This window comes from Eucyclogobius newberryi, unplaced genomic scaffold (genome assembly GCF_026437365.1).
Source record: "Eucyclogobius newberryi isolate DKJ021-1_F unplaced genomic scaffold, fEucNew1.0.hap1 SCAF_14, whole genome shotgun sequence".
In the NCBI taxonomy this organism is placed as follows: Eukaryota; Metazoa; Chordata; class Actinopteri; order Gobiiformes; family Gobiidae; genus Eucyclogobius; species Eucyclogobius newberryi.
In genome coordinates, this window is record NW_027315768.1 from 20,272,787 (window position 1) to 20,298,395 (window position 25,609).

Below are 25,609 nucleotides of genomic sequence, written 5' to 3' on the forward strand. Positions count from 1 at the left end.
GGCAGTGGTAGTAATTCACCACTGCTGTGAGAGGGAACTCCTGGGGTGACTGCACTCTCTTTTTGTACCTCCCTGTCTTTTTCTGTAGTAAGGTTCATCTTGTCTCTGTTCCTCTGAGTCAAGTCTCTGAATGAGGACACCATCTGTGATAATTAAACGCACATCAAGTTCAACCTTTGCATGTACATTCACGCTTCAAGAAAAACATATCTAAACACTCTCACCATCACACCTCTTCCTAATTACCGGAATGTTTTGTTTTTAATCTGACCATGTGCTCCTTTCAATCTAGACCCCGCCTCTTTCACTACTACAGCCAATAGCAAACAACAACTGTTTCCGGGAAAATGCTGATGCAACCAATCAGCGCTCTCTGTATTCAGGGAAACATGGCGGCGCACATAATCAGGACTGGCAAACGTCTTCCACAGTGAGTCTGAAATGTTGGTTGTTTATTTTCTTTCTCTTGCACAAAACGCGTTTCTGATGCGCTGGAAAGAGATCACGTGCTGAGCTAACACGTGTCTGTGTCTGTGTGCCGATGCTTCACTGACTGTCACGTGAGGGCTAAAGGTTATGTCCATTCTGCTCAGGGAAGAATCAGAGCAATATCGTCTAATGACTAATTTATAGAGTAAATCAAACATCACCCTGGACATAAATGGCATATGGTGTAGCATTTGCATTAAGGTTGTTTTTCCTGAATTTTCCCTGTCAATTCCTGTTCTTCTTTTTGCTGTTTTGCTTTCTGTCTGCTATGAATCTGCTATTAATATGTACTAAAAGTAAAAGTAAATCAACGTCTCTGTGCTGTGTAGCCAATCTGAGCAATTCAGCTTTTTGTTGGCTGATTTGCAGCATGCAAGACAATGCATTCGTTTTACAAAATAATGAATATGAACTGCCTTCTACTGCCTTCATTCATAAAAGTCATAAAAGTCACTGGGTTCTGCCCTATGCACAAATACAGCCTGCCTCTTTAGTCTGGTATTCAATGTGGACCCACGTGTGGAATTTGTGGCATGAATATGCAGTTACAGTCGATTACATTTACTTCAGAAACTTGTACTTTGCGGAGCCGTTTTCTGAGTACAGTACTACTAATATTTACTAAGTAACTTGAGTAAAGGTTTTGTTTACTCTTCCCACTGTGAGTAAGTCTATAGTGACAATAGCTTTATGTCCACATTATTAAATGACCTTTCCTTCTGAAAATGTTTGTTTTTGTAATTTTGTGTCAACTCTTAAAATTCCAGAATCTGCACAAGTTTTCTCTCGTTATGAATCCAGTCCAAACCATTACTCAATACTCAAGTTAAGTTGTAGTTTCTCCAAATACTTGAGTGCTTATTTGGGAGGCTTGAGTCATTTTAAAGTGACTCTTCTTGAATACAGCGGCTCCCACCGCTACACAGTTGTACAGTTGTTCCTTATTCTCAGGTTAACCCCCCTTAATGATGCAGGACATTCTGATATACTGATCATACAACTATATCTTTGACATTGTGAGCTAATACATACTTGTCAGTCACAATGTAAACTTTTCATTGTTCTAATTGTGGTTACAAGAGTCAACACCCATCGTTGAACTAAAAAAATTGACAAGAACAGCATAATAACTTTTGACAGTTTGAGTGTCAGTTGAAAAAAAAGAAGTGTGTTCAATAATGTAGTCTGTGTCTATACCAGTCAACAACACTCTGACATGTGGCTCTAATTCAAGACACATGCATTTCCAGAGGCACAAAGCTGATGATCCCGCCGAAGAGGAGTGTGAAGGGACTGTCACGCCACGTGCTCGGGACCAGCAGTGTAATGGACTGCAAGGACCATTATTTATTATACTTTGCTTGGATATATTCACAGTTCCTTGGGCTATATGTTTATTTGTAGTGTTTTCTATGGTTAAATGTTGCTCCTTCACCGGCTGTAGAGGAATGTGTGTGCATGTTTTATAGACGGCCTCGAGCCTGCTCGTTGGCCACGGCAGCGGGCTGCTCTTTGTCACAAACACCCTCACGTCAAAGATTCAACAGCATCCTGGAGGAAGCATTGAGTGGTGCTATGAAGTCGACAAGTGATGAAAGTAGCCTAGAGGTTGTCAATTAAGCGAGCCAAGGCCTGGACCTTATAAGTTAATGGGCAGTTTCCCCTCTCAGGGCCTGCTAGGGCTTTATAGCACAGCTTATAAAAACCCCAAGTGTAATGCACCCCTATAACGTTTTCAATTAAGAGAAAGGGCATAACGCAGCGCAGACACTTGGCAGTCATGCAAGAATGTTAATAAAGTGACATTTGGCATAATTTGGGAGGAGAATTTTCAATTGCTCCAGTTGTTTTAAAGCAGCAGCTACTGTGCAGAATTTGATTCTGATGGCACTTCATGCTGACTAGAAGCATTACAGACTTCCTGGTGTCTTCCCATTACCAGTTCTTTTCAACTAGGGTCGTGTGGATGCACACCCTCAAGTTACAAGCCCAGCGTTTTCAGTTGTAAAACAGATCAGAAACAAGACAAGGAAGCGTTGTAATATACATTTGTAACACTCTAGTTAATTTATAGATGCCATAAATCTAAATTAAATCCTCTACAGTCAATTACACAGATACATGCTTTAGGCATTTTTCTAATTCAATTTGGTTGCAGTTCTTTATACAGTTTATTGAGTCTAGTTCACACACTGTTTTGAAAGTCATTTCAGGCAAAGCTATACATTATAAACCTGTACAATTCTGTTGCAGAGTAAAGCTTGAGGGAGTATTACATAATGTTCTTTTAAACAGATCAGTGCTGTGTTTGCTAGAGGGAGCTTTTTTAAATAATGACATATTAATGATGATCATTTTACAGTTGAATATGATTGTGCAAATAGAAGAAAGGCACTAATTTTAACTTAAATTGCACTATTTTTTAAATTTAGATAAATTCAACCTTTTGGCATAGTTTTTTTTTTCTGCATTTAGCTGGTTTGCTTAAATTTCTACTAGCAAATCCACTTTTAATAGGCAAATTCTCACACTCTTCCTGCCCCTTATCCTCATCTGGTATCTTCAGTGGCTGATCTCAAGCTTCAAGTAGGAAAATAAATGAGTGTTGAATAAACAGCACTGTGTTGACACCTCATTTCCCCATTGATTGGTGGTTAGAGGTGTGTGGCCATAATCCAATCAGGCAAGAAAACAACCATGGCCACTATGTAACCAAATCCATGTCGTGGGATAGCCTGGCATTCCCAAAACTCATCTTTCATTTTATTTATTCAGTTTGAGACACGCCTTTTCGTGTATTACATTATATCCACTTACATTTGTGTAGCTGGTCAGACCCCTTCCATACATAAACCTCTTTTTACTGAGCCATTTCACTTTGCTTTTGAAATTTGCTACAACACATTAAACTAGCACATGTTGCAATGAGAAAACACAAATCGGGGGGGTCCAGTCTGTAGGGGCCAGCTGAGTAAACGAGGTGCAGAGTGGGATGGGAGGAAAGACAAGAGAAGCCTATACACTTGTCCTGCAGACGACCAAGGTGGCTCCATACGGTCAGCAGATGGACATGTCACCCTGTATCCCCAGAGGAATCAAAAAGAAAATAACCAAAACAAGTGTCTGCGCACCGGAGCCCAAGCCTTTGATCAGCTGCACTTCTCTGCCTTAGGAGATGAGTTCTGAGGAGCCTAACGGCGCACATGGAATTGCATCTGTATAAACATGGCCGGTTGGAATGTGTGAACAATTCAACTAAAGAATTCTGTTCCCCAAAACTCTGCTAAAGGTGGTTTATGTGCGCTGAAGTTTAAGCATGGTGGTCAGATTCACAGCGAGGCTTTATGGAGATTAAAAAGGCTCCAAACGCCAATGTTATTTACTCACAAAAAAGCAGCGAGGGGCGATTTTGTAAAGACAAGCATTTTATTGGCCTCTAATATGTTCTTGGTGATAGAAATGTATTATTATTAATTTAGCCGACATTAAATATATATTTAGTTTTGTTTGGGCTTGGTGAACATGTGTTTTAAATGAAATATCTCATCACACTATAGGGCTGCAACGTTTAACTGACAAATCATGACTAATCAGCTATAAAAAATAATTGTATTAGTATTTTGAGCATTCTAATTTTTTTGCAGGTCTGGACAGACTTTAAAACATATATAAGACCTTTTATAACAAAAACAGTGGCATTGTAAAAAAAAAAGCGTCAAAAACCAATAAACCACTGCATATTTTTTTAATCATTCACTTTATCTACATTTATCAACCTTTTATATGGTTTAAATTGTATTTTAAAAAATCTCAGTGTACAATATACAATAATCATTTGACTAGTGGACTAATCGAAAAAGAATAGTTTTTTGCAGCCCTACTTCACACTCGGAGTCAGAGTACTGCATCTTTTCCCTTTTTGCCAGGTTTGAGTCTTCTCACGGCATAGTGGTTGGCCCATTGCCATGGTGATGGTTTGCTTGCTCTGTGTTGATGAGGTGTAATTTACTCAGCATTTCCTGTCTGATACACTGGGCCACAACGATTAGGAGACCCACTTTTATAGTGCTTTGTTACAGAACCCACGTCAGCACAATGTGTGTGTGTTTTAAGTGTTCGCTTCTTTGATGAGGCATATTGTGTTTTCTGTACCAGAAGGTGAGCTGGGGCTTACACCGTACTATCTAAAAAGAGCTGCAATTCCACGAGGAACCTCTAGGTGTCTCTATTGGTGCTGTGGAGAGGAGATAACGTGGTTGTTGGGGTCAAATTTACTACTGTGTTTTTACGATCATTTATACAGCACTATAATGCTGGGGAATTTGTTAGTTTAATTAAAAAGTTGACCTCCATTATATGCCAATAGTATATTTTTATTTCAATTCAACATGACTCATAAGTAATTGAAAAGATAATTTAAATTAACACAATATCTTATTTATGTTAGTTTTGTGTTCGTTTATACCATTAGATTGAACTGTAAACAATAAGAATAAAATTGATTAGTATTACTATGCTTCCTGATATATTTTGTCTATATTGGGGATTAAGGCTGCAACAATTAGTGACTAATCTTAACTAGTCGACCAAAAAAAAAAACCATGTTGTTGTATTTTGATAATCACAATCATCATTTGGACTATACAGACTCAAAAACACATACAAAGAGACTTTATAACAAAGACTGTGGCATTATTTCTAAAAAATGTGATCTAGTTTTCATCAATAATACGCATAAATATTCTTTATCTAGTTTTAAGTCACCATATTTAATTTTTTTTTTTAGTTAAAAATATCTTCTAAAAGTCTCAATGTAGAAATAATCATTTGACTAGTCGACTACCCGTATGTTCTGGACTATAAGTCGCACCGGAGTATAAGTCGCACCAGCCAAAAAATGCATAATTAGAGAAGAAATAAACATATAAGTATAAGTCATACCCCGGCCAAAACTATGAAAAAGGGTGCGACTTATAGTCTGAAAAATACGATATTTGAAAAGTTAATTGACTATTACTAAAATAATCGTTAGTTTCAGCCCTTTGCTCATTTAGTTTAACTTTGTCAACTGCCTTAAGTCACAAAGAAATACAAGTAGACGGTAATAAATAATGCAAGTGAAACGTAAATGAATATTTGCACAGCTTTGGAAAACATTTTGAAACATCCGACTTGAGTCTCATCACTGGCACCAGTTTGCAGACAGGCAGCCTCCAGTGAGCGTTCCTCTTCATTAGAACCAGGTTTAGGTGCTACCACACACATTCAAAGAGCAGGCCCATCCTCAGCATCAAAGGAGCCTCGTACATGGGGTCGACTGGCTGTCTGTCTTCCCATCAGCGTCTGCTAATGATCCATGCCCAACACGTTTTTCAGACATTGATGCTTCACTTCTTTCCTTTCTCTCATTGACAATTTCTGCTACATTAGCCTTTCTCCCCCTCCATGGCGTTTGGTAGTATTTGTTTGGCTGCTGGGTTTTGTTTGTTTATTGTTTCCAGATGGCAGACGCAGACTTCATTTGTGTGGCTTTCAAGTTCCCAGAGAGCTTTTTACTGCCTTGGCTCAAGCGCTTATCCTGTTTCCTCTAGCCAGGCTTTATGATAGGCTCTTTATAATGTAGCAACTGGAAACAACTGTCAGTGCCAGTCCACATAGCGCACATATCACATAAAGACGTCTTCTGTTGCTGCTTCATCGTGACAAGTCTCTCCGTTCAACTTTTCATCGTGTTGTCCATACATCACATCGAGCTGTTCCATTGAGAGCTGGGAAATGGTGCTGTTCAAAAGTGTCTGCTGAGTGTTCAAATGTACAAGCGATTGAAGAAGCCAAGCCAATTTTCCTCTGAAATGTTTATGAAAAAATGTAGGACAGGGTTTCACATTAATAGAGACAATGGTGGACTCTGTAATTAAATTTTCTCCCTTGCAGCGTAAAAACAATCTGAACAATAAATTGGTATTAACACTTTTTGTTGTGTTCTTGCTTGTTGAACTTTCATAATACCAGAACATAACATTGCTGATTTATATATAGGTAATAAACTTTGCCTGCCACCACAGTCTACGCTGAATGTATGGGAAACCCTGTGTGAAGATCGTTTTGTTCAGGTCAAATGCTGTTTCTGTGTAACAACAAAACAATTTTCTGTTGTTTCTTTACAATTGTTTCTTTTGCTTGACAGTTCATATCTGAAAATCGAAAAATCAGAAAAGATAATACTACTACTACTACTACTACTGATAATACTAATACTAATACTAATAACAGTAATAATAAAACTTGCTGTTATCCAAATGAAACTAGTTGTTGACATGGCGGTTATGAGCTGTGTGAGTCAACAGTAGTGCTGCTGTTTTTCAGGACCTTGCTGAGCGTAGTCTGGGCATCATTAGGCGCTGTGACATCACTTATTTACAGGAACCCGGGAGGGCGACTTGCCCAGTAAACGTGGGGGGAGAAAACCAGCGAATGTCTTTACTCATCGGATGCGGGTTTTAAGATGGAGTCGTAATCAAAGCTCCTTCGCTATATAAAAACCTGCCCCTTCGCCTTAAGGAGGACTGTTTTGTCCCGGCTGCCTGTGAATGACTGATTACCCTGGCATTCCGACCTGCCTAATCCCATTCCGAGAGGTGATTTAGCACAAAGCAAGTTGGCTCTCTCTCACTATTGAAAGGCGCGTCAACCCCGTTTTGGCCTCAATGGCACAAGTCACAAAATATTGTCGGCGCTAGAGACCAACAAGTGAGTCAGCCAGCTCATCCTTTAAAACATGCAGAATAGTCTAGCTAGCACTGTGGGTTAATTGCCACTGATTTCAAACTTTTCCAGCATATAAGTTTGAAGTGACGAGCTAAAGTGAGGCTCTTTTGGACTTGATTCTTCACGTAATCGGTGGTGTTTGCGTTTTACCACCAGTAAGCGCCTGGCCGACCAGCTAATCTCATCAGGGTTTGGGCTCTGATGCTGGGGTGAGGCAGAGGACAGCGTAGCATGACCCACATCTCCGTGCCAGGGAGGGCTACTACAACTCTCCACTGTGTAGTACTTCTACAATTTACTACGAGGCCCATTGCCAGGGTGTTTACTACAAGACTGTCTGGCTCACTGAGATAACTCAAGTACCCGTAGTAAGGGACTAAGGACAATCAGGCAAAGAGGAACAGATATTTAGAGTGTGATTTAGTTTTATCTCATTCTATTGATTGTATTCATACCTACCATTTCATTGGATGGCAATTTCTATTTTATTTGAAGAAGCTTGTACAAAACATTACCATACTTTTGGGACTTTAAGCCGCTACTTTTCCTCCACGCTTTGAACCCTGCGGCGCATACAACCGTGCGGTCAATTTATAAATGTCCACCGGCTAATGGCCACCAGGGGGGCACTCTAGCAAGAAGCGCAAGCCTTCGACACATTGTAGTAGAAGACGTCAGTGGACAGTGGTCACTTTATTTTAAGCTTCAAAACGCTGTGTGTTTTATTACAGACTCCTATTCACAGAGGAATGAGTCTAATGAGGAAGTGAATCTAGACGCAGCGAAATGCAAAGACACGTGGAGTGCGGACATGCGATAGACGGTGTCTGCAGTTTAGAACCTGCCACGTTTAAATTAAACTATCTTGGCCAGACCTGACCATCTTTTTGTGTAAATCTCATGTTACAACATAATACTCGCTCGTTAAGCACACGCTCAGGAGATGAACCAGATGTGAAGACACAGACACAGGTTAATCAGCTCACACAGAGTAATCAAGGACAGAAGGGACAGCTCAGATGTGTTTTCTGTTTGTTAAACTTTAAATGCTGTGTTTTCTTACAATCCAACTCATATTCACTGAGAAAATACTCTAATTAGGTGGCGAGTGAGCCGCGAGAGCCCCCGGTTCAAAAGAACGTGGGCACCTGCCATAATATGGGCCTGTCTATATGTACAATTTCTTGTTTCTTTGTATATTTAGTTAGCAGGTTTTTTTTTTTTCAGGAGTGCTGTATAGACTGAAAAGTACGGTATTTGCAATGTAAAATTAGTTTTAATAACCTTGAAATGATTAGTACTCTTGAGCATTGTTATATGTTCTCCTTTGATGTTTTTTTATTGAGCTGTATATGATTTGAGCTCAGTCCACCTCTACTCTGAACCGCCCTCTGTTGTACACACTGTTATTTTAGAGAACTGACACTGTTGCATTTGGTGGGCTGCACCTTTGGGAGGTCAACAACCTGCTCTGTCCTCCCTTTAACTCTCTTTCCCAACACTGCACTCATCTACACACAGGAACAAGTCTGCATCTGGACGTTTGATGGTCTAATTTGAACCAGTAGATATTTTTGAGTCACAGTGTCTCCCTGACGTTGGAGCGACTGTATTTCTAAGGACACTAGGGCATCATAAAGGAAGCTGATCCATCTGGGGGCCTTGGGGTTGGATAGTTTTCCTATTTTTCTCTGATGATCTACTCTAAATATTAGGTTTTCCATTTGATCACGGGGCTGACCATTGATATGAATGCCAGGAACAACTCGCACCACCCCTTTGTGAATACCTCTTTACCCAAAGTTCATGTTCAGTCCAAAGAAACACTATTGCAGGATTCATAATACTCCTTGTCTTAGTATTTGTTCAAAGTTGCCCGAATTGAAATTAATGTTTTTTTATATGAAAACAAAAATCATAATATACGTATAAACAGAAAATATTTGACATAACAAAGAATATGTTCAGATCATATTTTCTCGATCATTATTTGTTAGCATGTCTTGTATACCCAAATGACAAAAGTACTCCCTATGCACAAGGCTTTTAAACTGAATTGACAATGTTTATGCTCCATTCATTTCATTCAAGATTTCTCATTTGTAGAGTTTGTAGTTTGTGACTCTGTGCTGCTTAATGTCCATGTGTCATTTCAGTCGATGTCGATGAGCAGTATTAGCCAATGACAAATTTGACCATGAAAAGTGACCTGAATGAAATAGCAGGTTGGGCCAGACTGAAGGCAAATTGGAACGCCTTTTAGTCCCATCTTCCATGATGCGGCACTTCCTGGGCTTTTGTCTCTCTAGTTTGGGGCACAGCTGTCTCGTTAGGTGCTGTCCTCTGTCCCCTCCCAAAAACCTCAGGCCACGCGCCGCTGCACACAAGGCCTAAATAAGAGCATTAGACACACTGTGTTAGGAGAGGATGGTGCAGGAGCTGTGGCTGCAAATGTGTGTCTTGTCGTGTGTGATGCTGGAGTCGTGCGTATGAAGTGCACACAGTCCTACAAGAGTTATCCTAAAGAAATCTTGATTCTTTTGTGTCAAATCACAATGTCGCACACTGGCCTCTGTGACACCTCTGCTGCAGGCCTGTGCTTGGAACAAACCAGTTCTCTCTGCTCATATAGTGGTTCACATTTTGGTTATGCACCAACAGCATCACACCTCAGCAGGGTATAGCCAAACGTGAAAATGAATTCATAGTTAAATGCTGCTATATGTTGTAGGAGAGGGAGCTGGGAAGAAATCAAACACAGGTTTACACAAGTGAACTGGTCTCATGCATTAAAACAGACAGCCTTAAGGCACAAGCCAGTTCATTAATGTGCAAAGCAAATAGATCGGTGCTCCCTCCCCAAGCCACTCAATTGAACCAGCCTAGCATAGCCAGGGAACTGGCTGGGAAATGTGGAAATGTAGAAACTAAAATAAAAATAGTAATCCAAGTAACTTTATTTTGCTGCATTCATCCTGATTTGCTATAAAAGTTGATTATAACTATGAAAAGATAAATATGTATATGATTTTATACACTATTTTCCAACCAAATATTACCCAACAATATGCTGGGTTTACATAATATTTCTCTGAATCCTTATCATAGAGGTACTTGAGCTCGACTTTGTCTCACAGCGATGCAAAAGGAATGGCCCCCTGATGGTTTGGAATGCACCCAGCTGGCCTTTAAAAGGTGATAATTGGAAAATACAGGATGAAGCCACAGTCAAAGCAGAGAGCTTTTGGTGCTCAAAGTTAGCCAGAGTGAAGACCGGACACAAACAGTATCATATATATATATGATCTGGACTTGTGTTGTGTAAGGCCTTTTAATCAGCCGATGCTGAGATACTCGTAGCAGTGGTTGAGTGTTTGTCTATAGGGAAGGAAGTGCACAGGGTCAGAAGGCAGTGCAGGAACTCCTTCTGTTACACAGCACAATTCAAAGGACTTAGTCACCATCTCCTTCTGTTAGCTTATAGTTCTGAGTACGCTCCTGCATCCGGCCTGTACTCTTCAGGGAGCGTAGGGATAGAGCTCTTTTGCAGTGCAGCTTTATGGCCAAATGTGAACGCAACCGCACTTTCTTTTGAAACTAATGCAACCACCATCTTTATTTTCATTAGAATCTGGATAGTGTGGATTAAAAAAAAAAAAAAAGTTTTAAGTTGTAATTGTAAAGCCAGGTTAAATTTAAGTCAAAATGGCTTACAATGTCATCAGCCATGCCCTGTCAGTCAGCAGATTTCCATGCACTGTGTGCCAACACCCATTCAGGGCAGTGTTCAGGAAAACCTTTACAAAGTCAAAATGGAATTTGTCTGATGGCTTCCTGTGATGCCTGTACTGTCTAAAATAGGCTTATGAGTCTAACCCATCCTGTCCCCACGTTTACCTCCTGATTCTACTGTTCCATTCTGGGGTATTGCAAGAAACACCCCAGAACTCTATTCACTCTTTATCACTTCAGTGCAGCAACACACAAAAGAAAGTAGCTAAAGTCACTAAAAATGTATTAGTTTAACAATATTTTGGGGTCATTGCATAAGGTTTACCATAAGATCTATTTCAGTGATGTTTCTTGAACAAGCTGTCGCACAAGTGTAACAGCTTGGATGAGTGGACTTCTCCTCCAGGCTATCCTTTACTTAGAACTTAAACTCTTCTCCTTTCAACCGCAACATGTCACCAGCCCTCCTCTTGAACATGTCCAAGTCCAAGGCCCTCAGGTTGTCAAATCCAACTGCTTCAGAATGGTCCAGTTTGGCACCTTGGTCAGAGTCCAGAGTCTGACATTCTTTACTTTGTCCTTTTATTGCAAGTTGTCACTTCTGTTTTACCATAAAATAGTGTAAAGTTGACAGCTGGCAGTTGTGGTCTTTTTACACATTTATGGGCGTCATTCAAACATCATTGGGGATGTTGTGGTAAAAATCAGGACAAGAATTCTCTACATGTGGCGCACACACTACATGGTCTGCTGGCACCGTTCTTGTATTACAGCTTTCTTTGAAGAGAAGAACAGATTTGAAAAGCCCTGCAATTACAGTTCCACATGTACATTTTAAAGGAACAATACAGTGGGTTCTACACTGGGGTCTGTACTCATTTAAATGCTTATTTTTTTGTGTTGATTATTTTGGCAAAACGTGGCTAATGTGACAAAACAAAAGATGAGGAAAGTGTTATCGAACGCAACCATGGTGTCAAATACGAATGACCTCCAAAGTCTTAAGTGCACTCTCAACTCGTAATCCTTTTTTTTTTTTTAGTGTGGGGGGTGTAGAGGGGCTCCGGGCTGCTACAAGGGGGGCTGTGGCCTATATAATACTTCCATGGTTTTGGTAGTCAGATTTTCAAGAAACTTCCTGGTGTGTCAGGATCAATCCAGCCTAAGCCAGTCTTAATTAAAGGCTTGGGGCTGGGCAGACGTTGAGGGCAAAAGGCATCCCTGTCGCTTAAAAGAATGAAGTGTCCGTCATCATGGCACTACGGGAGGCGTCAGCTTTATTACTTAAAATTCCTCACTATAAGGAGGCTTGCTACGATGGAGAAGGGCTGGACCGAGTGCTTATGAAAAATGTCAAATCTTTCAAAATATTCCCATGGATTTTCAATAACTATATGTTGACTATAGAGAAGTTGGAGAATGTTTATTTTCTTGATTTAAAGAAAATTGTGTGTAATGTTTCCTGTTGTTGCTGTCTGTAAACTACTACATAGTTATTAGCTATATCATTTCTTGCTTGGGTTATTTATTCATTTATTTATCTATCAATCAATATTTTATCAGAATCTTCATAACATTAAAGTTCAGCTGCTACATAAATTTAAAATAACAGTATTTTTATTACACTTAAAAACTATAAAGATATTTTCGTAGTTTTCTGTATTTTCTGTATTACACCTGATTGTTTCTGAGATTTTTGCCTAAAAAATATAGTGCAGTTATTTCATTCAACCACTTGGGGGCACAGACAACTTGCATGGCAGAGAGATGCTTTGAGCCAGAGTGTGAGTGTGAGGGGGTCCATTAATTAAAAGGAATGTGATCCAAAAGTCTCCGTCATGACACATCCTGTCCCATATGAGAGGTAGGAAGACTAAAATCCACAGATGTCCCGTTTTTAACTACTCTGTTTTTCACCAACTTGTGTTGTTTCCCTCCAAAATCAGACAGTTAGAGCCGTCGCATGTTCTGGTCTCCTGAGTGTGTCTTTCCAGTACACCCATCTGTCAGACTTTTTCCAAGGTCCAAGGAGGGGTCCAGGGGGCGTGTTTGTGCTTATGCCGAGAGGGGCGGGGGTGCGGGACACATCACATTCTAGGCCAAATATCCACATAGTCTGATGTAGTGTCTGATCTGATTTCATGTTCAGATCCAAATCCAGGCACACCCAGGTCCAGACTCTCATTTCAAGTGGATATCGTTTGTCATTGGTGACCAGTATTCGTTCACTCTTGTTGTGTACTACTGTGGATTTTTGTGTTCCTTATATTCGTTTTGGCTGTCGTAACTGAAGCTGAGATACCTTTCCAAGTCTTCCACTTTCTTGGCCTTGACCACAATTAATGTAAAATTAGGAATGAGTACTGTTAAAATTGTTTGGGTACCAATAATTTACTGTCAATTTTTTTCTGGTATCAGTACAAATTATACAGGTACTTGAATTTATATGAATAGTAATTCCTTATTATTGATATTATTTTACTATCAAACCACAAACCGAATAATACTGTTCATAGATTCCATTCAATGTTATATCTTTGATGAGAAACTATACTGTAGTGACACTTCCCTGGGCCCTCTGCTTTTGATACCAAATTTTTTCTTTGTATTGGTAACCTCAACTTTTTCTCCGGACCATTGTGGAATACCTTTTAACACTACTGAGCCCTGTACCCAGCCTAAACATAAGGGGTGATTATGGTCAATCTGCCTCAAATGTTATTCAGGTACAATTTAATTATTTGATTTTAATTATCAAGACTTGCCGGCTCTAATGTTGCATTGGACAAGTCTGTACAGACCCTCAGTCGTCCAGGTAAGTTCCAGATTTCATTCGCTATTGGAACCTCTTTTGCTAAGTTAATGCAGAAGTTTTAAATCGGCCGTTTCGAATTCAACAATTATGAAGCAACGTTTTTATTTTTTTTAAATCTAAATTCAGTTTTTGCCATCCTGTCTTAGATCTTTGTCAAGTTTAAACTGCCGCTCAGTCAAAACAAGGTCTTCAGCGTCTCCTTAGCCTATTCTGTCGATCTTTTTATTCTAAAATTGAGGGTTTTGAGCTGCAGTACTTGTCAAGTAGATCCATTTATGTAAGTGTCAAGAAGACTGTACCAATAAACACCGGTTTCTTTGCCCGATTTTGAAAGACCACTTAAATGTAAACAATCATTAATCATTCCAGCTCACTGTCTCCTTTCTTTTCTTCCCACAGCCATTACGACGGGCCCCTGACATGAGTCCCCAAAGAAAGAACCCCAGCCCCCCACGCCTCCTCCACCGCCTTTCTCTCGCGCACTGTAATCCTGACATCAAAATCCACCCCTCAGAGAACAAGTGTCAGAGCGTGCAGCCTGTCTCCCCTTTTAGCCCCTCCGGTTAGCATGTTAGAGAGCGCGAATGTTGATGCAAGTGACAATTTACTACACAATGATCAGAGCGATGGTGCTTGTACTCTTGCCCCACAGCCCTTTGCTAAAGAGATAAGTGACTGATCCCGACGCTACTGGGGCTGTGCAGATGACAGATAGCCACATAGAGCGGACAGTTACTTTGGATCTAACTTGCTTGTACCAGATGTTGAAAAGCACCACTGCGTATTTGACTTGCTAATACCTGCTATTTTGAGATGTCAAGGCTTTGAATCGGGATAGAGACCATATCATTTTACATATACTGTTTACATAAGAAGTTGTTTTATGTTAAATGTTTCCCTTTGAAAGTAAGATTAAAGCTTGAATGTGAAACGGCTTACATTTTTATCAGAAAAACTCAGTGGGGGAATACCAGAGATGGGCGAGGGGTGATGAGCATATTGTGTTTTGGTGAAAAGTTGAAAGTGGCAAAGCGGACGTATTGGCCGTTTAGACCAGGCCTATTGTTTAGTACCTATTCTTGCTTCACTCGGCTTGTTCTCACTGTTAATGATTTTAGTTGTAATCTGGAAGTCAATGTTACCACTTTTATTCATATGTTTATATTGCTAAGGCTGGGTCCTATGTAATGGTATCATAAAAAATGTTGGTACTGAAATAAAATTAAAATATTGGTACTGAAAAAGCCTGGTGTGACCTGTGTGCCTACAAATTAATAATGAGTAATAACATAGTATTTCTTCAACAACAAAAGTATTCAATGGAAGGTATGAATGTTCATTCGTATTTGTTATCCTAGATAATAATTAATTAGTACAGTTCAAGTGCCAGTGCAAAATAACAAGTACCACTGAAGGTACCTTCCAAAAATGAAATAAAATAAAAAATGACTGTAAAGGTCCCCAGCCCCAGCTGTGGCCTCAAATGACTTTACAAAAATGAAATGCATATGTTGGTCAACATTAAGAACGCTGAAATAATCATGTTCTAAAGTAAAGTTAAAGGAAATAACTTTTTTTTTTAAACGTACCATCTTGCAGGTTCATTAGTTCATCTGAACCAAACATGTCTAGGTCAATTTATGGATTGATTTATCATTGGGTTTTAAAATATATTCTTAAATAATCTATTGAGTGCTTAAAGATGAGGAAAAATATGCTCTTCTTGGTAATTCTATTGTATGTGGCAGATAGTCAGGCAGATGAACTTTGCTGTCCCACATTTTTTAAATGCAAGTTGAAAGAGTTCGGTTCAGGGGTCAAATCCTGAACACCGTAATATTCATCTATACGTTAGAGTTGTCTCCCGTTCCATTTACTGCCACCGTGACCCTCTCACCCCGGAGCCCAGCGCTGTGATCCTGCATAGCTGCAATAATGAAGCAATATAAGCCTGCTATTTGCCGCTTTACAGCTTGTTTTATGAAGGTGAGCTGACAAGCAGCTCCCAGAATGGTTCCTGTCACTTTAACAGAGAACATTACCAAAAGAAAAGAGGTGCTGTGGTGGGAGGACTGGGCCGGACGGAGAATGGGCTGGGGCCTTTATGTTGGCTTGGCCTGAGCTTTGATGGGTAGAGGTCTGGCTGCAGGCTATCACTGGTACATTTTACGTCTTCCACCTTTTGTTGCAAGGACATTATTGACGTTTGACCTATGTTCTTATTCCCATCTCCTCTTCACTAATCAATTACCACATCGATCCATTAATCAGACTGGGTGATGGCCAGTGAAAGGGCCAGTGGGTATGTGTGAAGAATTGTGGGCTAGGCCTGGGGCTATCATGGAGGAGTGTCTGCACTGGTGGAGCACAATGTTCACTATCAACTTAACAAGTAGTAAAAGCTTTCATATAGAGGGTGGTGCAGGTCATATTTGAGGGAGACGCCCACATTTCTATAATCCCAATGGCAGACATGCACTCCCACGTCCTTCTGTTTGACTATTTATAATAGAAGGAAAAACACATTTGCATGAAACCCAACTGAGTGAAAATTGCCAGGAAGCAATATTATTAACAAAGTGTTACTTACTATGCCTTCTCAGATGATGGCGCAAATATAAGCAGCCAGTGTGTCATTAAAAACAAAGGCGCATTTTGAATTAGAGCAAACATGTTTTTGTTGGCCTGGCTGTTTCCATGGAGGTTAGACACTAGCATAATTGTATTTATGGCACAAACAGAGATGGATCTGACACGCAAACAGCCAACTGATCAAAACGGAAACTGCAGGAGCGGAAGCCAACATGCTTTGATTAAGTTTGGTTTTGGTGTCTGGTTTGAACACTCTGAAGGCATCACCCCAGCCCATCACTGACCTTGCCAAATTATTTGCCAAACTGACACAAAAGATTGTAAGAAAGAAAGCTGGACTGTAAAGTCGTTGTTGGCTGTTGTTGTCCAACCCCTGGCAGGCTGACCAGGGCCAGCAGACAGTCACCCAGCACTTGTGGGTTTAGTCAATTGAGAAGACAACTCTTGTGTGGATTTTTCAATTCTTCGACGTGTCATTTGGCTGAGAGTGCCATTGTCCTGCAACCCTTTCTCCTCTCTCCTTCTGCCGAGACGAGTCGTGTCATCCCCTCATGATCAGCACTTTTGTTGCCTTTGTTTTTGGCCCTACCTCAGAAGTCCATCTTGTCTTTTATGTCCCTGCCTTTCATGCATAAGGGAACAGTTGTGGCCTGTTGTGGGGCTGTTCCACTGCATTTCCACCAGTGGGGTGTCCTTTCATTCTCTTCAAAGTACTACAATGGAGCTCTGAAGGCCTGAATGGCCAATGCAGAGCGCACAATCCTACAGAGCCCGCTCATTTTGTTTTGCCAGAGTCAATAAAAATGCTAAAGTTAAAACCCCCTTTTGCCCTCCTTCAATGGACTCGCTTGCTTGACCTTTTTAAACTTCCCTCTCAATTAACATTTAATGATAAATTCATGAATTTTGATTCATGAATTTGGTACTTTGTATGTAGCTGTATAACTAAACCTTCAACTTTTTATTTATTGTGTTGCCTAGTAGATATTTATTTTAAATCATTTTCAAGTTTCAGGATGGCAGTCAAAAGGACCAGTCCAAATGACTGCCTTTTGACATTTTTTCTACCATTGACTACTCATGAATGAAAGCGGGAACTCCGTCTTGTGTGTGATAAGTGTTCCAGCAGATGGGGATTTACTGCAAAGGCCTACTGCAAAAAGCCGGGTGCTTTGAAGAGACTTACAGGTAGTCAGTTATTGGCTGTTGAAGATAACTGCATGAATTTATCTTCATTATAGATAAAGGCATAAAACCAAAGCTAGAAAGAAAATTATTTTTCACTTCTAAATTTGTTTTGTCTTCAGCAGCAATTAAAGCCATCGTCTTCTAATGAAGAGTTTACACTTCACTGCAATTGGTGCAATCCACTTGTCACTAAGGGATTACTGGGACTGACCAATATACTGCCCACCCCTAGCTGAAGCTGTAGGTCCCATATATTTTCATAATTTTGATTATCCATCCATCCCTCTTTCGTTTATCCGGGGCCGGGTCTCGGGGGCAGGGACTTCCCTCTCCCCAGACACTTCTCCCAACTCCTCCGGGGGGATCCCAGGCCAGCTGAGAGACACCCTCCCTCTAGCGTGTCCTGGGTCTTCCACAGGGCCTCTTCCCGGTGGGACATGCCCGAAACACCTCCCCAGGGCGTCCAGGAGGCATCCAGAGCAGATGCCCCCGTGTGACTCCTGAGTTTCACCCCTATCTCTAAGGGAGCGCCCAGCCACCGGCGGATGAAACTCCGCTTGTATCCACAATCTTGTTCTTTCGGTCATTACCCAAAGCTCATGACCATAGGTGAGGGTAGGAATGTAGATTGACCGGTAAATCGAAAGCTTTGTCTCTCGACTCAGCTCCTTCTTCACCACAACAGCCCGATCCGCCTGCCAATCTCACGCTCCATCCTTCCCTCACTCGTGCACAAGAACCCGAGATACTTGAACTCCTCCACTTGGGGCAAGGACTCCCCAACCATCTGGATTAATTTTGATTATGTCTTTGAATCTACTGTAGTCCTCAGGGATAACTTGCATAAACCAAAAATGGGGAAAGAGTATTTTAAAAGTGTGTTTGTTTTGTTGCGCTTCTGCCTTGTGTGTCTGGTTAATTATTCAGAGATTCTCTCCCATCCAATTGTGTCCACAGACCTGAGGCAGTAAAAAAAAAAAAAAAACACTTCTAGCAGGCTCATGCTGAGAGAGGGGCTTGTGTGGGGAATGCTTTGGCCCCTGTCTTCATTCTCCAAAAGCAGAAGTGTCAGACAGGCAGGTGGACACGAGCCTAGGTAAATATTGATGACTTTTTGACCATTTTATTTCCCACCTGCCGACAACTCTCTGCTGATGGAGCGCTTGTTTATGTCCCGGCTTTATCGATTTCCACCCTACTCTTTATTCATTGTTATTTTCACCAAATTTAATCTGGAATCTTAAGCACAGAAAACCAGACACCGTAGTTTGCATATTAAGACGTGGCTGATTATTGCAAGCTTGAAACACAGATCTTTAATTTTGTGCATTTTCGACACAGCTTCGGACTGCATCCCCATGCTGGAGATCATTTGGAAAATCTACATATTGAAATGGAGACTGTTTTTGAGTGGGTTTCTTGTTATCTGGGGTAATTTGTGTGGTTGGATGAATATTACCACCTGAATTAGACTATTATTGTGCCAGGTGGAGGCCAATGGTAGTCACCGGTATACAAAGAGCGAAGCTATGATAATGAAGCAATTACACTGGCATAATGCAACAATGCAACCACCATCATTATAAACGAAGCTCAATTGTGTTCATTGAATCATGTTTATTTAGACAGGTTTTTGTAGTGTTTGTAATAAAAAAGTTTGTCTTGTTTGAGTTACCCATTAAATTTACTTTTGTGTTGGAAGCTTAAAGTATAAAACTGTCTTGGGTTCATTCTGGATAGAAGTAGAAATTGACAATGATTTTGTTTTATCAAAACGGTATTCTCTATCTGTATTACAAGATGTCTCCCAATTTTATTTTTTTCAGACGTTGTGTTTCCTCCTCAACATTAGCCTGGCTCAGCTGTTAATGAGAAACGGCTGTAAATGTTGTCACTGTGGCAATGGTTTGTTGTTATAATTATTACTTGCACAATTTGCCAATAAAACAAGGGGACATAATAGTTTGTGGATGTATATTTTTTTACAAACCTTGTTTAAACAATCAACCATGTACTAATATGAATCCAAGTTTCTGTATTAAAATATGTATTAATATATTTTTTTCTGGCATGTCATTGCACTTCAAAGTCCATCCATAGTTTCCCATTTATTTGGAGTCATTTCCTCTTAGTTCTTGGTTCTTCTCATTGTGTAAAATGCAGTCACCTCTATTACAAGTTTGGGTAGACCTGGAAATTAAATTGCTAAAGTTGCCCCACAAATTTACCTGGAAGCGTTGAAGTGGAATTGCTTCAGGCGTTGTAAATTGTTTGCAACAGCCTGCTACCAGATCTTCTCTTCAGCTCAGATTAGGCCTGGCTGGGTCTGGAGGGCATGTAGGAGCCCATTGACAGGATTAAGTACCTATTGAAGTGACTTTAGCTCCTTTAACTCTCAAAGACAAGACAGCAGAAAAAGCCCACTCCATTTGTAGAAGTATACCCCTGTCTACCCCTTATTCCCATTGTCATCGAAGCAAAGAAGGGCACTATCAGCATATGTGATCCCTCAAAGGCAGAGAGTTAGTAGTGAGAGATGTGGGTTCTCTGTAATTACAGATTTAAATGCAGAGTGACAGAAGGAATAATTAAGACGTGTGTGCAGTCCTGATGATTGTTGGTGTGTGCCACAGTGTGGGAGTGTGGGGCTCAAGCAGGGGGCACATGCCAGTAGTGTTATGCCTCTTGTGGCAGTCAAAAATGACAATAGGTTTTTGGAATAACATAAAACCAAAAACAAACTAAACAAATAGTGATCATCAAATAGAACTGAACCAAGAGTCTAAACAATGAATAGAAAATGGTCTAAGAAACAAACACAAACTAAAAAACAATGCAATACATCAAATAGAAGTTTGGGAAGACTGTGGCTATGGTGATGAGTGGTTTAAAGGTTATTGATTTTTTTCCCCCTGTGGCTGATTCAATATACTAAATAAAAAATGCACTGGGATTGCTAAAAGTAATGCCAGTTGTAACTCAAATTGGATCTGGAATCTGTTAATGGATTCGACATTGCGTGTAAATGTGCCTTTTGTCTTTGGAGACCTTTCCAATTGTTAAATCATTAACGGTTCTTGTGGGTAAGCTTTGCCAACATTTGTCATCCCATTTGCACCTTCAGACTTTCCTAAATACTCAGTTGTGCGCCAGTATTAGCATATGAGTGGTGAGTGTTTGTGAGTGTTTGTCCTCAACAAAAGAGCTAAAGTGCAGGTCAGTATGCCTCATCCATGTCAATGGTCCTCTGAAAAGCAAACTTAACACCTTAAATAAATCGTTTCCAGCCCCTCTCCCGCAACTTCATATTTTTATCCCATTGGTTATGCAAACCAAATCAAAGTTATTTTTATTAAATATGTCTTTACGGATCATACTATCCCAAAACGTGTTCTATTAAATTGGTACTTTTAAAAGTTGTATATTTAAAACTTTAAGGTGGTTCAGACCTCTCAAACCTTTGTTCTCTTTGTTAGAAATATAGTATGTTGTGTCAGTGTGTCTTTTGTTAAAATGTGTGTATTTGTGTTGACAGGTGTAACAGCCGGCTCCAGTCTTCAGTCTGGCAGCTGTTTGGAAGAGTATGTCGTCATCACCACTGCTCTGGCACCTCGCTGCGCTACATACCGCGCAGAGCCATCCTCTACTGCCCCGGCAATGATGAGCGAAAACTCAGGAAGCTGGCCTCGCTAGACGTCGACTGTGCCGTCTTAGACTGTGAAGATGGGGTAGCCCTCAGCAAAAAGGTACACAGACAAATGCCATGTATATAATAGAAACACAGTGTGAAGTCCACTGATAACAAACGCAACACAATGTAACTTTTATTCATTTCTTTATGGCAAGAACTCTCAATTTGTAATAACACAATGATTTAATAATAGTTGTAATGTAGAAAAGTTTCAATGTTTTTAAAAATCAAGATGTTTTAACTTCCATTGTTTCTATCACGATCCTTTTGTAATTTCTGATTCTCCTTCACCACTGCTGATTACCAGATAAGAATTTGACCAAGGTGTGAGGATACAGATGTAAACAGTGTGCAAATTATGCTATACCGTATTTTCCGGACTATAAGTCGCACCAGCCAAAAAAAATCATAAATAGAGAAGAAAAAACATATATAAGTTGCGCTGGAGTATGAAATGCGGTTGCAAGTGTGAAAATAACAAATTATATTACACATAAGTTGCTCCGGAGTATAAGTATATAAGTATAAATATAAGTATAAGTCGCACCCCGGCCAAAACTATGAAAAACGTTGCGACTTATAGTCAGAAAATAAGGGTAATCCACTGTTTTTGTAGAAAAAGAGAGGGATTCTCTTTTTTCTCTCTTTCAAAACCCCTTTTCAAACCATCCATTCTCCCTTTCTTAAAATCTGCACCTCACTGTCTTCAGGCAAGTGGCTTGTGGCTTTTAGCTGGACAGTCGGTTTCAAACCTGAGTACCTGAGTACCTTCTGAGTACCTTCTGTGTTGATACAGTCGTTTACCTTATATTGTGTTGTTTGATCTTGCCAACATGTTAATTACAGCCATCTCTTTGGTGCTACGGTTTGAAGCACTCTCACCTCACAGAAAGAAGGTCCTGGATTCCCACTCCAGGTTGTCTGCATAGGTTTTACTCTTTTGTTGTCCGGTTTCTCCCACCACTAAAACATATACAGGATTCTGTCCTCTAGGGCCAGGACTCCCCTGAAAAAGAGATTTAGATGTTCAGCTGGACTCTATCCTGGTTAAACAAAGGTCAATTGAATTGAATATATAACAATTATTTTGAAAATTTGAATTTGATACATACATACATACATACAGTGTATATAATAATTACAGCTATTTTAATCAAAGATTCATTTCATCTTTGATTTTTTTCTGACCTCCTTCAGGCAGGTGCCTGGGCTTTAGACAGGTGCGCTTTCGTAATCACTGAAGGGAAAACTACCTAAGTAAGATGTTTAAAACAAGCACATTTCTCCCCATTATGATAGCATAAAGGCAGTAGCTGCCCCCAAGTGGGCCCTTTAAAACAAGGTGACCACATCCCACTGGGTGAGCAGCGGGAATGCACCAGATGCAGCAGGTTAAAAGCATTCTCCTCCCGCCCACTCCTCCTCCCCATTGGCCCACATGAACTGCCCATGAAATCCTGATTGGAGAGCGAGAGAAAGAGGAGAAAAAAGTTAAGAAACAAAAGGTTTTAAGCCATGATAATAAAGATGATTGATTCGGCTTGAGGCTGTTCCTGTAGCCCAGACAAAGACAATGAGCTGACCCTGCGTCGGAGTTTGGAGGATGCCAGTCTCTTTATGTGTGAGAATGAAATGTGGTGAGGAATGCAGCTCAGAAGCATCTATTCAGTTAGAAGGCACACAGATCAGTCTGTCTGTCTCCACACATTTCAACAAACATAGTACAATTGAACCAAAATGTTAATCGCATGTCGATAACTTTATAAACAATATGTCAATAATGTAAATACCCCTAATTTGAATATCTGATTTGTTTCGATACTAAAGTACATACTATATCATTTTATCCAGCATTTAATTGTAATTGTCCATTGACAAAGACTCAGCAGCATGTTTATTCTAATGTATATTTTTTTAAAAAGGGCTTAGCACTTAGCCGGTGGACCCGGCATTTGTGGTAATTGTATTGAAATGCCAGCCATTAAACCAGAGTGACTGTACTGGAAAACGACACCTGGAGAGGAGTGATCAGGAAGAAAGGCTTCCCCGATCTGAACCCGAGCGGTGTTCAGTTATTGGATTTCTGTGCTAGCCACGGATTGTCCATAACGAACACCATGTTCAAGCACAAGGGTGCCCATCAGGGCACATGGCACCAGGACTCTCTAGGCAGGCCCAAGCGTATTGTGAGGGTCTGTTGAGAACGTCTTGCGAAGCTCGCTGTCAGCAGGGTCTTCAACTCACACCTCCGGGAGAGCTTCTCCCAGATCCTGGAGGATGCTGGGGACAATGAGTCAGAGTGGACCATGTTCTTGACCTCCATTGTCAATGCGGCTGCTCGGAGCTGTGGTCGCAAGGTCTCAGGTGCCTGTCGCGGCGATAACCCCCGAACCCGGTGGTGAACACCCGAAGTAAGGGATGCCATCAGGCTGAAAAAGGAGGCCTATCAGGCCTCTTTGGCTTGTAGGGCTCCTGAGGCAGTTGACCGGTATCGGTGAGCCAGGGGTACCGCAGCTTATGCTGTCCCAGAGACAAAAAAGGAGTCCGGGGAGGCCATCAAGGAGGACTATCGGACAATCCCAAAGAAATTCTGGCAAACCATCCGGTACCTCAGGGGAGGGAAGCGGTGCTTTACCAACACTGTTTATGGTGCAACTTGCTGACCTCGACTGGGAATGTCGTCAGATGGTGGAAGGAATACTTTGAGGACCTCCTAAATCCCACTGTCTTGTCTTCCGAAGAGGAAGCAGAGACTGAGGACTCGGAGGCTGACTCGTCCATGACCCAAGCTGAAGTCAATGAGGTTGTTGGCAAACTCCTCGGTGGCAGGGCTCCGGGGGTAGATGAAATCCGCCCTGAGTACCGGTAACTCAGGTCTCTGGATGTTGTAGGACTGTCCTGGTTGACACATCTCTGCAACATCGTGTGGCAGTTAGGGATAGTACCTCTAGACTGGCCGACAGGGGTGGTGGTCCCTCTGTTCAAGAAGGGGGAACCGGAGGGTGTGTTCCAACTACAGAGGGATCACACTCCTCAGCCTCCCCGGTAAGATCTTTTCCAGTGTAGTGGTGAGGGGAATCCGACCTACAGTCGAACCTCAGGAAGATTCAGGAGGAGCAGAGTGGTTTTCGTGCTGGTCATGTAACACTGGACCAGCTCTATACTCTCCATCGGGTTCTTGAGGGTTCATAGGAGTTTGCCCACATGTGCTTTGTGGATCTGGAGAAGGCTTTTGACCCTCGGGGTGTCCTTTGGGGGGTGCTTCGGGAGTTTGAGGTCTGGGGACCGGAGCAGGAGCTGTGTTCGTATTGCCGGCAATAAGTCAGACCTGTTCCCTGTGCGCGTTTGACTCCGCCAGGGCTGCCCTTTGCCACCGATTGTGTTCATTATGGACAGAATTTCTAAGCGCAGTCAGGGGTTGAAGGGTGTCCGTTTTGGGGACCACAGGATGTCCTGATGGCTCCATCAAACCTGGACCTGCAACATGCACTGGGACGGTTTGCAGCCGAGTGTGAAGAAGGGATGAGAATCAGCACCTCCAAATAAGAGGCCATTGTTTTCAACCGGATAAAGGTGGCTTGCCCTCTCCAGATGGGTGGGGAGTCCTCCTTAGTGGAGAAGTTCAAGTATCTCAGGGTCTTGTGCAGGAGTGAGGGAAGGACGAAATGTGAGATTGACAGGCGGCTTGTGCAGCTTTTTTGGGTATGATCGCATGAGTATCCTCATATGGGAGGAGCTCGGAGTAGAGCCGCTGCTCCTCCATCTGTTCCCGATGCCTCCTGGGCACCACCCTGGGTAGGTGTTTCGGGCAGGTCTCACCTGGAAAAGGCCCAGGGAAGACCCGGGACACGCTGGAGGAACTATGTCTCTCAGCTGGCCTGGGAATGCCTCGGGAAGTGAAGTGTCTTGGGTGGGGGAAGTCTAGGAGTCCCTGCTTGGACTGCTGCTGGACGGATAGGTAGATACTACTATATCCATTAAAAGTGTGCCACAAAGAACACATTTTAGCTATTTTTCTCCTTGAAAAGAGTCTGGCCCAGTGTGTGTCTAACCTGTTGCTTATTCGCCACATGTGTCAAGTCATACTGTGTAATATAAAAATTAGTTATTTACTCGATAACATAATGCTCTCTTCCTACGGGCACCTTTTCTTTGCTTCCCACACACTCAGGTTCATTCTCTACTCTAGCAATTGGAAATCCACGGGGGTTGTTGTGTATTATTTGATTCCGTCACTTAAGATCATTCGCCAGATGTTTGTGTGGAAGCTGCCCAAGATACCCTCCTTTTTTATGTTTACTGTGATGCTAAAGTAAATCTTTTCACAGTGCAAG

The 25,609-nt window shown here is 41.3% G+C and overlaps 1 protein-coding gene across 1 annotated transcript in view; it reads left to right on the forward strand.

The window, feature by feature from the left end:
• The first annotated feature begins 334 nt into the window (after positions 1–334).
• The window catches only part of clybl (citrate lyase beta like), a 43,359-nt gene continuing 18,084 nt past the window's right edge, over positions 335–25,609 (forward strand). Inside the window, exons 1-2 of the mRNA XM_072444863.1 lie at positions 335–430; positions 21,120–21,330. Coding sequence (XP_072300964.1) covers positions 348–430; positions 21,120–21,330 — 294 coding nt within the window. The 5' untranslated portion in view covers positions 335–347. The remainder of the gene's footprint in view (positions 431–21,119; positions 21,331–25,609) is intronic.